This window comes from Bombus flavifrons, chromosome 3 (assembly GCF_040668555.2).
Source record: "Bombus flavifrons isolate JBK064 chromosome 3, iyBomFlav1_principal, whole genome shotgun sequence".
Taxonomy (NCBI): Eukaryota; Metazoa; Arthropoda; class Insecta; order Hymenoptera; family Apidae; genus Bombus; species Bombus flavifrons.
The window spans coordinates 10,732,298-10,745,665 of record NC_138444.1 but is presented as its reverse complement, the minus strand read 5'-3'; the positions used below and the strand labels follow the sequence as shown (position 1 = coordinate 10,745,665).

The following is a 13,368-nucleotide window of genomic DNA, read 5'->3' as shown; positions in this document are numbered from 1 at the left end:
GGTTATTGAAACTGCATAGCTTTTTCTATCAGAGGTATTTCTAATTTAGCTAATAACGTTTATTCTAACCGTATTTTTAAATCCTTTTGTTAAAACGACAATTATAAGATCGTGTTATTTTAATATAATAAATGAATCAAATTAAATATTCGTACACGAAAGTCGTTAAAATGACCAAACAAGAATACTTGATTTAATTCTGAAGAAATCTTATTTTTAAGAAATTTTAATTTTTATAAATCTAATTGTATTTAACATAATTTGAGTCGCAAAATTATTTTCTTAATACGTACTTCTCTCATATTCGATGCATTTAACCGTGAAGTTGTAGCGAGTAGTTTTACCTATTTGAGCAACGATAAAAAGAAACAAACTGCAACACGTAAGATAGGTGGATTATGAAGCTTAATAAGAATAAAAACATTCACCCTAAAACGTGAATGTTGCTTCAAAAAATCTTATCTTACTCGTGATATTACTCACAATGTTACTCGTACAATCTAACCTGAAACTGTGTATAATTTTCCACTCTCAATATTATTCATATTCTTCTAATACCTGTCTTAACACTTTTGAAATACATGTGCGATATGAAGAAGAAACTAGCACAACTGATCAAGAATTAAGAACCAAAGAAATAACTGGCGTGTTGATCGATTAACACATTCGATACACAAGGATTTCTACGATTCCTACCTTCCTTGACGAAAAAAAAAAAAAAAAAAAAATAAAAACGATTCTTTACTTTAAACGGTTTTATTTAAAGAATGATTAGAGCACGAGTTAAATTCTTGAGAAATATAACAAAAATATCGATATATGTATCGCCCTCGTCACTGAACAGTTGCCTTCTCTTCGATACACGTATCCAGCGCGTATTGAACGTGTTAATCAATTCTGTCACCCGTACAATAAAACGACATCGGTCCAAAACGAAATTGGTCCAGGAAGCGTGCAAAATCCCGATCGAAGTTGCGATATATGCAAATGGGGCGTCGTCTAGAAAGGAGGCTAGCGAGGCGAGGGTAGATCAGGTCGGTGGCTCGCGAAGAGACCGTGAACAAAGACCGGTTCTCGTATGAAGGTCACTGGTTCAATGGCGCCCATATACACGTCGGAGCGTTCGTTCTCTCGAAGGCCGTTTCACTTTCGTCGAACGCGACCAAAAACCGTTTCTTCTTTGGGCCGCGTGCACACCGGCTGGCCCCTTTCTCTTTCTCTTTTCTCCGACGCGTCGCGTTGCCTCGATTCGCTCCGCCGCTCGGCCGATCCACTTGCACTTTCGACCACCAGGTTCAAGGCCAACTTGCCCAGAGTCACGGCGGCCTCGTTGAGAATTCGCTCGTCGCTTCGAGACAACATGTATATCGAGGAAACGCAAGCTTCATTATGATATCATGGACTTATAGTGTTTGGTGGATTAATTGGTTCGAACAGTTTGAGATTGATAGAGTATCGTCTGTGAGGTAAGCTGATTTGTGTAAATTTCGACTTGCTTGTTCGACGGTTGATTATGTAGAGCAAATAGTTTACGATTGACTGTGTACAGTAAGCTTGTGTATGCGAAATAGAGTGGTCTGTGTGAATTTGGATTTGGTTCCTCGATGGTTGATTCGAGTCAGAATGGATTTTTGGATTTTATACAGAGGAAAATCGCTAGTTTCAGCAATAACGGTGGGAATTTGTATAGAAATTTTAATTTAATTATTTGATAGTTGGTTAATTGGTCGGAACAAAGAGTTTAAAAGTGACTGGATATTGTCTAGCTTTTGTGTGTGAGATATATTCTACCGTGTTCATAGAAGTATAAATTTGTACGCATCTCTATCTGTATCCAGAATCTACTTGTCAATCCACTATCGATTGATCTTGGATTTAAAATAAAAACAATTTCTAATATAAAAAGAAGTACGCGACGCTTTCGCAGGCAAGAGCAAGTTGGACGAAGACCGGTCGTATCAAGGATCCCGCGGTTGTTGAAGTTTCGCGATTTCACCTCGGGTTTGGCGGCGCCAGAAGGTGATAGCGGAGGAAAGTTGCGGCCCGGCGAAACAGTTTCGCTTTCTTAAACGACTCTCACGCTCGCTCTCGACGGTGTACCCGGCCTCGTGCCCAGTTTTCAGGACCCCCGTTGATCGCGATCCGGTTTCTAAAACTCTCGCCACGGTGTCTCGCTTTCGTTGGGCGATCGCCATACCGCGGGTCTCCCAACGGAGAACGAAAGTGGAGAACGGTCCAGGTCAGGCCAGCACCAGGTCGTCGAACCAGCGGAATTCCCTCGCGTGACGCCATCGCGCGCTGAATTCGAACTCAATTTCTCTTTCTTTGTCGATCCGGTGAAAGCATTCAGCGTGTTTACGATCAACCGCAAGCGATCGTGTTTCTATAAACATGAAAAGGCGCTCGGCGCTCTCAGTGGTATACAATACATATTTGGGTTGTTCTGAATCTCCAATTTTTTGGACTTGAAATAAGCATCTAAATTTCTTAAATGTGATTCTAAAAGGTTTTTATGTGGTTTCGAAATATAAATAGAGAAGACTTGTATTTGTTATAAATATTTCCTGAGAGTCTTGTTGTTATCGGAGACACAAGAATATGGATTTCTTAGATGAGATTGCAGGTTTCAGAAAGATAGTTTTGTAGTTAAGGTATGTCAAATTGTGAGTACAGGTGACGCGTATTCATTATGAAAGATTTTGTCTTAAAAATTCTTTTAAAAATACAAACTTCTTGTATGCTACTCTGGAGAACAGTTATTCTATTTCTAAGAAGATGGTAACTCTCGAGAATCAAAAACAATTCTGATTCTCCATTACCAAGCCAACGATCCGTGAAGCTAGACTCGTAAGAAAGAAAGTAATAAATAAATACAGCTCGTTAGTTTGATTAATCAGATTATCTGATCCACTCCAACCAACAGTGCCATTGGTATGTACAATTAAACTAGGAAGCTCAGAAATCAAGCTAGCACATATAGCAAATGAAAAGAATGAAAAAGCGGAGATAGCGACGTATTTAACTATATCGAAGTCTAAAGGAATTAACTGAAAAACTGAGAAATTAAGCTGATACATGTAACCACAGCTAAAATAGTAGAACCTGGGAAAATACTTGTTCATTTATTGAGTATTATAACGACTATATTTTGAATATTTGATATATTTGTACGTACTCTATGCATTCTATGTATTTTTGCATTTTTTAAATTTCCCATAAATGCATAAAAATCCGCATTCTACTATATAGGAAGTTGCAACAGATATATGACACATACGTGTATAACAAATCTAAAAATTTGAGACACGAAGCTAACGACGTACGTGTATTTAGGTTCCTCGAAGGGAACTCGGCTAGAAGATGACCTATATAGTCGAAGTCTGGGTTAGCTCTTCAAGGCATTCTGACCGAGTGAATCTAGTATGCGCGGTATCGGGTAGCCGAACACTATATCGGCAACAAGACCACGAACAAGGAAGGCTTTCTCCGTTGACCTTGGAACCCAGCTAAAGCCCCGCAGCTACATGAACTTGAACCAGTCTCGTGTTCTTTCCTTACGTCCACTGATGGCCATCGTTAATTCCTTTTCTTAAAGTCGATGTTTTCGGGACAATTACAAAACCGGGCACATTAACGCGCTCTTTTTCAACGAGGGATCGATCGAGGCTGTTGATTGTGTAATCCGACCTCGATTTCAGGGATGTTGGACCCGGTCTTCCTGGGATAGGCAGGATTTATGCTCGTGTGAATTCATCGGCCAAGGTCGACTTTTTACAGAAGCTTCGTAAACGTGATTTTGTTAGTAGCTGGCAGTGTAGACTCGTCGACCGATTGGCGCAGCATAACATAGAAAGTAGCTTAAGCGCGGTGAAAGTCTAGTTTCAGGCAAACAAGTTACACAAGCTGATCTCGTTCATTGGAAGATGTTTAGATTACGGTTACGAACGTACGGATTTCAATGAAATTCTGATGTTTAAAGCGTGTTAAAGCGGATGGTGCGTGAATTAATTCGTTTTTGAAATGTATATACTACCGGTCATTACTATTACTCATTATACTTACTCGAACAGTACAATAGTACAATAAATAGAAATTAAAAGCAACATGAAATAATAGTTAATAGTATTAAACATCAGTAACTGCTCTAATATTTATGACGTATATTTGAATTTTATGGCACGTATAGTTTTGAGAGTTTCGCTGAATATGTTGTGGAGCATTCTTGAAGGGGATTAGTGTATCTTTTTTTGAATTACAGAAGGCTACGGACGACACAGGGTTATTAAAATAGCTAGACGTCGAAGAGACGAAGTGTATCGGTTGAAAGTGAACAGGCACGCAGAGGTATTCTCTAAATAGACCGAACATGAGGACCTCCTTCGAAGACCTTGCTGTCTCACCCAACTGTTCCTCTTTGTCCCAGACATTTTATCCCGTTTTAATTATAGGACTATTTTCGTTCCTGTTCTCTCTTTTTCGCGGCTCTTAACCCTTTAAGGACACACGTTAGAGTTACATTCTATTTGTAACCTTTTTTTATCAATTTACATTATCAGAGCCAGTTTTCGTTATTGCGATTGTGAAAGAGAATCGTTTAATATCTTTTCTTGCTAACAGTATATAAGTTACTTTGTTTAGGTTTTAATTGTTATGCATTTAGAAAATATTTAAAGTTGCGAAAGTGCATAGAATCCATAAATACAAAATATTCAAAGTAGAGTACTCGATACAATATCTAGTATGTAAAATAAATCTACGCTTAAGTTCTCTCTCTCTCTCTCTCTCTCTCTCTAATTGTGTTCATAAATGTAGAGATTTGCATAAAAGAGTCTACTAATGTATCGTTCCACTGCTTGGTCCGTAATGGGTTAATCGATTATCGTTAAAAACACTATGATTCACTGTAGAAAAGTAGACATCCCTTTTTCTTATTTACACTCGACTACTCCGCATCTAGATCGTATACTCCCCTACGCATCTATCTCTGAATTTTCTCGGCAACTCTCCCTTTCCATTTATTTCACTTTCGTCAAATCAGCTTCCCCCTCTTTTCTTTATCATTCTCTATCATTTCGTCCGCTCCTCTCCTCAACCAGACGTTCTCCATCTCTCGAAATATCTCCACGTCGTCGTCTCTATCTCATCAAGTTGAGCTCTTTCCCTCTCGCTGCTAGCTCGCCCCACTCGTCGCTCCTTCTCTATTCTAACTCATGCGTGCTATAACGCGTCTCGTCCCTAACCTAATCCAACGAGAGTCGTGCTGAGCCATACCACGGACTACAGCCAGCCGCGCACTACATTCAGACCGGTTTGATGATTCAGGTTCATCTAGATCTAAACAACTACGACCTCGGCCACGTAATACGTTGGTCGCGAGACTCGCGGCCAGCCACCACACGTAGATTACCCCCTGTGAGAATGGGCAACGAACGGGGCGCATTATGCGCACTCTGCAAGTAGATACAGGATTCTTTGGAAGAATATCGACTCGTAGAAATACAACACGCTGCACGATATCGTAGATAAATAGATTTAGGTAGCACGATTTTCTGAACGATCATTTTAATATATCGCAGATCGATAACATTCACCGGTAATCGGATTAATCGATATTCAGAAACTTATCTTGAACTGCCAACTTCTTCTTATCGAGTCAGTTACAGAGCATTGGCGTTTATTGCAAAATCAACGAATGAGAACGTTTAAACACGATAATAAATCCGTTATCGGTAAATAAATTACTGACACATTTTTTGAAGGTATGTAGAATGAAAAGCACAATGTGAAAAATAATTAATTTCATTCATACACCAGATATATTTTTATTAGCAATTTTAAAAACAATTTCAAATTCTACTGACAAATACAACGGACGGAAAACAGCAACGATTTTTACCATGATATTCTATTCATCAAAAAAATAAAGAATCTAATGTATAAATTCCTTTCCTCTTTAAGTACACCGTGACAAACAAAAGAATCGAGACTACAAAGCGGACAAACGAATACAATTAGTCGTTGAAGCTATTCTTTACGACGTTTTTGGCCACGAGAAAAATTCAACGTCAAGCGTATAAGCAATATCAATATCCAGAACAAAGGTTATAACTCGTATCCCTCCGTCGTATGTTATGTTATTAAGCCTGAAAATTCAGTGTTCCAAGACATTCAGGAACAATGGTGCGGGAACGAGTGTTGGCCTGAAATCCTCGACAAGGGAGACCTTGACCTTCGCTAGACGACCTACAACGCCCGCTTCGTTCTGTCGTTTAAGGGGATCCTTGGACGAAATTCAGAAGGGTTTAATGTCTACGCCATTATACTTATTATAATCCATTCTTCCGTGTCTCGACAAGGAAAGGGGGATTCGTCTCAGCAATCGGTCTTCTCGACGAACCAGATGAATGTGCTTCGCAATAGCCTCGAATAGAGTTCTTTACAGAGCATAGATATTGTATGGTATAATATATCAACTTCTATGTTAAATGTACCAGCTTGAAATCTCTCGATTAAATATTTTTCTCAGTTGTATTATATAATTTTAAATTAATTCAATGTAATCTTTTAATAATCCAACAAAAATACTTCCATAATTTTATAGTTAAATGCTCTCATAATAAAAATATTGTTATAGTTCTATAAAAGTAATTTTAACATAGCATAGAATCAGACGAAATATTAAAACACGCCGGGCAACTCAAATTTCCAAGAACTTTTTAAAACCAATCCTTCTGTGAGTGACCTTACATTAAGCTTACTATGAAAACAGGCTCACAGTGCATTTTCAAAGCAGAATCATCTCGGTTTAACGGAACTATAAACGGAGAAGCTTTGAATCAAAAGAGTTGCATCTTGACATGTGTCTTGTACGAGGGCTCGTTTCAAAGCAACTGTGAAAGCACCGCGTTGATCCAGGAGTACTGATGGCTAGGTACGCCATTGCACTGAGATAGATGGATGGTTATAGCGAGTGCGTCGAAGCGGGATGCGGGGGCTGATCGATAAAAGCGGCAGTCGGGTTCACGAGCCTCATTCAAGGACAAGGCCATGTGATAGCGGCCGCGCAACCGCGGCCGCGCAGTCAGCCACCCCTGCCTATCGGCTGGTCGTTTACGTCAGGCTTGTCGCTATACTATGCAAAACCCTGCTCATATTCCGTTTGAGAAATTAGCCGTGGATTATGTAAAATCTCCCTCTAAGATAGGACGGATAAGCACCCATTTGCTGCTGTTATTAATCGACGTAAATTTGGTAAACAGAGGATATTCTCTTACATTGGGAGTAGCTGTACAAATTTTTGCAAATTAGAAGAGCATTCTATGCAAATATTTTTGCGAACGTAACTTGGAAATATGAAATCGTAGAATCATCTTCGTTTCTCAATTGTACCGATATGTCTGTGATTATAGTTGTAATATAAAGGAAAGATGAAAGATAATTGTAAAATTAACTCTTAAAATCAAGAATATCGCTTTTCTTTTATTATAACGTAATGTTTTAATTATTCTAGAAATGTCTTGTAAAAATTTATATCGATTAACGTGTTTTAATGCAAAATGAAATTTTGAGGTACAATTAAATACGCAGTTGTATAATAGAAAACGTGTCTCAACAGCGCGAGCAATCGTCTCCCTCGGTTGTGTAGTACGCATCAGCCACGCACACGCGCCTAGGTCAACCGTGGGTGGCACGATTAGCTCTGTCTGCTCCTCTGCAACCCCTACTATCCCATTAGCGCAAGTTCGTTTGCACTTGTGGACGACACGCGCGGTCTAAACGTTCGGATACGCTCTTGTAGCATATGTACGAATATTGTCTTCATATTTGCTCTCCTATCGTAATTGCGGGCATCTCTATCGCATATTTAAAAAGACGTTCGCGTGTTGTTCGCTGCGACGCACTTGTCGCGTTCCGCCGGGTATCTGTCTTTCGTACGAATGCTGTAGTCCTTCGTGTAGTTCGCGCGCTATGAATGCGCACGCGCCGCGGGACTCGTCCCAGCGTACACGCGCGCGCGAATGAAATTCAAGAGGGTAGGTGTGATGGAAGGTTTGGCCTCTCATTTGCTTCCGGCTGAGAGAGTGTGCATATACGTGTGCTTCTTTGTCTCTGTCTAATCCGATCAAGGAGACGAAAGAGAGCAGAAGGGATAGACAAAGATAGGGATAATGACCGAAAAAGTTAACACAAGAGAAAAGGCAGAAACAAATGAAAATAAAGATATCGTGAAAGAGAGAGGTAACGAGCGAGACAGCGTTATCACGAAAGAGGGAGAGTAGTAGCGACCAGAACAAGGAAGGGCAATAGACGAAACCGAAGAGGAGAAAGAATAGGGAGCTGGCGCGCGTGAAATAAAGACAGAGAGCGGCGCGGCAGTGTGTGCGCACCGGGAGATCGTGTTACGTGGCGTAGTGTGGGGTCGTATCGCGAAGCAGCCGCTTTATATACGTGCGCTGTCAGTGCACGCGGATAGCGCGCTGGAACGTCGAACGCTATAGGTCGAACCATGCTCGCTTGCCACAGGCTATAGGCTATCCATAGGGGCGCGATAAAGAGCGAAATAGAGAGCGAGAAGGGGCGAGAAACTAAGGGAGACGGAATCTATGTAGAACGAAGACGAACATACGCACAGAAGGAGACGGAGGGAGATAGACAGAGGGCGAGAATGAAACGGAGATAATACCGAGAGAGAGAGATATCGGGCGTGAGGGAGATATCTAGATGAAGGAAGAGAGAGAAACAAGAGCGCTTATGCACCGCTGAATCCACCGCGGCCTGCCGCACTCTCACTTTCGCCGGCGCCGATGACGGTTCTCGTCGTCGTCGGCTCACTGCCGTCTGTGCTCCAACCACCGACTTTTTTTTTCGTTTGACCGTGAGTGTGACACGTAACGCACTAATCCTCGCGCTTTTCAACGAAGAGTGTCTCGATAAAGAAAGAGAGAGATAAAGTGTGGAGCATAGAGGGCGCGCTCTCGTAATGATCTCCCGCGTTTGTCTCGTCCACGTGATCGATCGTATCGATTATCGATCGAAGTGAGAGAAACGACACGGCCGCGAGTCGCGTACACAGTTCGTAATCGAAGCTAGTCGACTTGTCGCGAGACTGAACGGAATCACGTTGCTTTTTGATTTACCTCGTGATGAAACTCGAGTAGGGGTTGACGCTCTTGGAGACCTTCGCGACGATAAACCGCGGTCAACCGTGGAGGTGGATCTCGATCGCTGTCTTCGTCTCGGCCGTATATATTAAGGGTGACAGAGGAAAACCGAGAGTGCTCGAAAAGAGGGGGAGAGTAACTCTCTGGCACGAAAGCGGGAGCGAGAAAGCAGAAGGGAGGAGGACGCTGCGTGGGTGGTGGGAGAGAGGGAAAGGTCGGCGGTGGCTCGCGAGGGACTGACTACTCGTATTCCGAGGACTGTTGTTTTCGACGAACTGCTAAGAAACACTCTCGTCCACGCGGACCGGTCTTACGTGTATTCTCCCTTTACGCAGTCTCGCATCGTACGATAACGACTAGTTGTGAGACCAAGATCTATCAGTGATACTTGAATGTTCAGTCGAACGCGATCGGAATTGTGTCTCGCACGTGTTATTCGATATTGTGAAACGTTAAACGTGTGACATCTGTCGACACGTTGGAGGTTATGAATGGAGATATTTCAATCGAATTTTCGAACAAGTGATTCACTATCGTTTTTTAGTAACTAATAGAACTGGATTGTAAATGTGTTTACATACATGCATCCAAGAGGCGGCGTATTGTGTTGAAATATTACATCAGTGATTTTCCAACGAACTGTGTATCTTGAAGGATATTCCAAAGGACACTCGCTCGAAGGACACGTGCTATGAGGGACCAGAAATTGTGACAAATCTCCGAGATATTTGAAAGTGGACAGTGACTGGAATTTTTCTGTGGCACTAGGATACGTCGCGTTTGTATTTCCATGGATCGATTTTCCTGGATGATCGCGGTCTCTTCGGTGAAACGTGATCGCTAGTCATTAGCGTGGAGATAGAACGCGCGGCGCGCGTAAAGTGAGTGATTAGTTCGGAGTGTCGCCGCGAGGGCTTCCGCTGCAGGTGTCACGCCGTCGCAAGACATTGACCGTGACATTCGAGAGACATCCGCGCGGAGATACGGTGAAACGTAGCCACAAACGAGGTGAATCAGTTAGTGACTGAATCATTATTCTAGTGCACGCGTTTTTTCTTTTATTCCTTTTACGATATACTGTGTGACCGACGAAAATACCAAGCCTCGATCTTGCTAACTCGTCCACGAGTTTGATTTTGATCGTCATCCATGTGCCTGCGTGTTTCGTGAATGAAGCCGATCGTAACGGTTGTTCGCGAAAGATTTTTAAGTGCAATCCCGTGACCCGCGGCCGCGGGTGAAATATATTAAACGTGGCTCACACGGCGAGGGACAGGGCCGCCGAACTTCAGGCGGAAGTAAGGAGCGCGATCAGGGTTCTTCATGGCTGGTGCCCTAGGCCGCCCCAGGGTCACCGCGGTGACACGGTCCTGATGTCACCACAGACTCAAATGCGAGGAAATCATAGAAACGGAGGACCAACTCAGCAACCACCGCCAGCCACTGTCGTAGTCAGTTCAACGTCCAGTATGAGACCACCGCCACCGCCACCGCCCCCCAGGGCTAGAGCCTCCAACGAGGGCAAAGGCCACCACGAAGAACCGACCAGCTCCATTCCCGATCTCGGTGAGCTATACATTCTTTTCCTTTCTTTTGTTCTTCTATTATAAGGCTACATTTTCTGTTCGACGATTAAGGAAAGTTATTATGTAAGTCTTTGAACTATGGAGCAAAGTATTGAAATCTCGAACATGGATAGTCTCTTTATTTTGTTACTACGTCTAGGGAAAGTGAAATAGTTTCTCGAAGGTTAGAAATACTTTTTAAACGATAGATATAAAAAGCATGTTGCATATTTCAGGAATAGGCTAATGGCGAATATTTCTTGTAACTTGTTACAACATTGCAGCAGTCCATGTTAAACACGGATTTTTCATTGTCGAGAGTTTATTTCGCTCTTAATAAAAATGCACGAAAAATGGTGATTAAGTTTGGATTTTGAGCCTTTCTCACTTATCGAAATCTGCAGAAATGGATAATTTCATTTGATATAATTAATCTGCTTTTTTTAACGATATCATGGCGTCTTTTACAGTGACGTTTGCAAAAATATCGATAATATTTAGGGTTCAGATGGTAGATCGTCACGATTACGATCGTTTTTTATTATGCTATCGAATATTCGTAATACATCATATCGTGTGCGTAAAAAATAGGGTAATTTTATCACGATTATCTACTCTTAACGATCGAGTCGATTGGTCCCTGAGCGAGCAGATTTTAGATTCATTATAATGCTTAAATCTCGGCATCGGACCTTGAACTTTAACTTGAATTTACATGGTCTATCCGTGTATCAGTTAATAGCAGAAATTCTTTTCTTTTCAACGTTCTGTTTCAAAATTATAAGACTCGATAAACAAGAAATGACAAATTGTGGGAGTGATTGGAAGTTCTTGAACAGTAAATATTTTAATTTAATTTCTTATAAATATTACGATATGAGACAAGTAACGATACGATTATTGTAATCTGCTCTATCTTTGGATTTTTTAAATTCATTTCGATATGTTAAACGAATTTATAAGGAAACTAAAACCAGCGATCGAAAGATAACAATCGAAGTATCGTGTACTCGAATGGAACAGTCCATGTAGATACCATAAGCACACAGTGTATAATGAAAAAGAATCATTTACTGAAACGAGTGTTACTCAATGAGGTTTCGAATAGCTAAAAATTTCCATTACCCTTCCCAACTCAAGTCTCTGCTTCAAACACATAAAATAAATATACATTACATCAAAATAAATATACATTACCTCTTTCTATTTTCGTTACATATATTTCTCCGACCTTCAAATATTCCCCTCAGGAAAAACTTGTCTTTTCATCCTTCAAAAAGAAGCAAGTCACTGTCCATTCACCTTGTGACAAATTCGAAGTAAACCGCTATTGCCTGCTTGAATGAGAAACACGAGATTTCCCTCGTTTGATCAAGTTACAGGAACATAATTTACAAGCGAGAATAAGAAAGATGTTACATGAAGTTTCATTGTCGATGGAGTACGGAATATACTATATTTCAAATTAATTGAGAATTTTGCTAAATATCAGTAACCAAATTATTAATCATCCATAGGCGAAAATATTTTTTCACAGGCAACCTGGATCGTTTATACCCAAATCTAATCCTTTTTACTGTTTTACGCTTCTCAAACTTCCTGCTAAATTATATAATTATACAATATAATTATATAATTATATAAACATAGATTATGTCTGTAATACCTTTTTCAATAAAAAATGTAAACTCTTATGGAAATAATTGTAGGATGAAATTTCGTTTAAATCGTGAACGATTCAATTTGCTTACGCAAAGTTAATTTGTTATATCAGTTCTTGCCGTAATTAATTTCCGTATTTTATTATAATCCTGCACAGGGATGTTTCCCCCTTCCCCCTGGTATTCGTAGAAACTGTTCGCGTACCGACCAGTGTACTATGTTTAGTGTTTACGTCTGTACGTTTCATTAACGATAAGCACCGGCTAAGCGCTATCGTCTGCGCTGTTCGTGACGACCGGACGTTTGTGTAACGCGAAGGCCGAACTCGTAGGAGATCCGGGCAGAGAAAGTTGACAGCAGCGCGACGCTGCAAAGCTCGATCGAGCCATTTCGTGCCTAAAAATAAGTTTTTCATCTCTTGGACGGAGTAAAAGCCTCCCTCTTACCGCTATCCGGTGTGTATACGCTTTTACTCCGAATATATCGGCGGTCGTGGCGTGTAAGCAAACACTGATACTCGTGGTTTTACCCTGCGGATGCACGAGCTTTTCTATTTCCTTCTTTTCTTCTTGTATTTTTTCTCTGTTCTTTTTTTTTTTTATGTTTCGGTTAAATCACAACGGGAGGGGAGAGGGCGATGTAACCTCTTTGTCGAGCGTAGTGATTTTCGCGTGTAATGTGGTGTCTGCGTATAGGGTGAACAGATGAAGGTTTGTCTGTGGGGATTTGGTAGATTTCATAGGGAGAACGATGAGGTACGACGTTGGAGTTTAGGTTAGGTTTGTAATTGATAGGGGTGTGGTGTCGGTGAAATATGGTTGTTTCTTTGGAACAAATGATTTTGTATGATTAACCCTTCGTGGAAAGGGTTAGACGATATTTCACTCTAGGATTTCTTTGAAGCGAATCTTTAGTTTTTATTCGTGAACGTTGCAGAACTTTGGCTCGGTGAAAGATTGTATAATATAATAGGCATTACT

The 13,368-nt window shown here is 41.0% G+C and overlaps 1 protein-coding gene across 1 annotated transcript in view; it reads left to right on the top strand.

Annotated features, from left to right (window-relative positions):
- The first annotated feature begins 10,519 nt into the window (after nucleotides 1-10,519).
- The window catches only part of E75 (ecdysone-induced protein 75), a 219,768-nt gene continuing 216,919 nt past the window's right edge, over nucleotides 10,520-13,368 (top strand). The window contains exon 1 of the mRNA XM_069110620.1: nucleotides 10,520-10,727. Within this exon, the coding sequence (XP_068966721.1) occupies nucleotides 10,535-10,727 (193 nt within the window). The 5' untranslated portion in view covers nucleotides 10,520-10,534. The remainder of the gene's footprint in view (nucleotides 10,728-13,368) is intronic.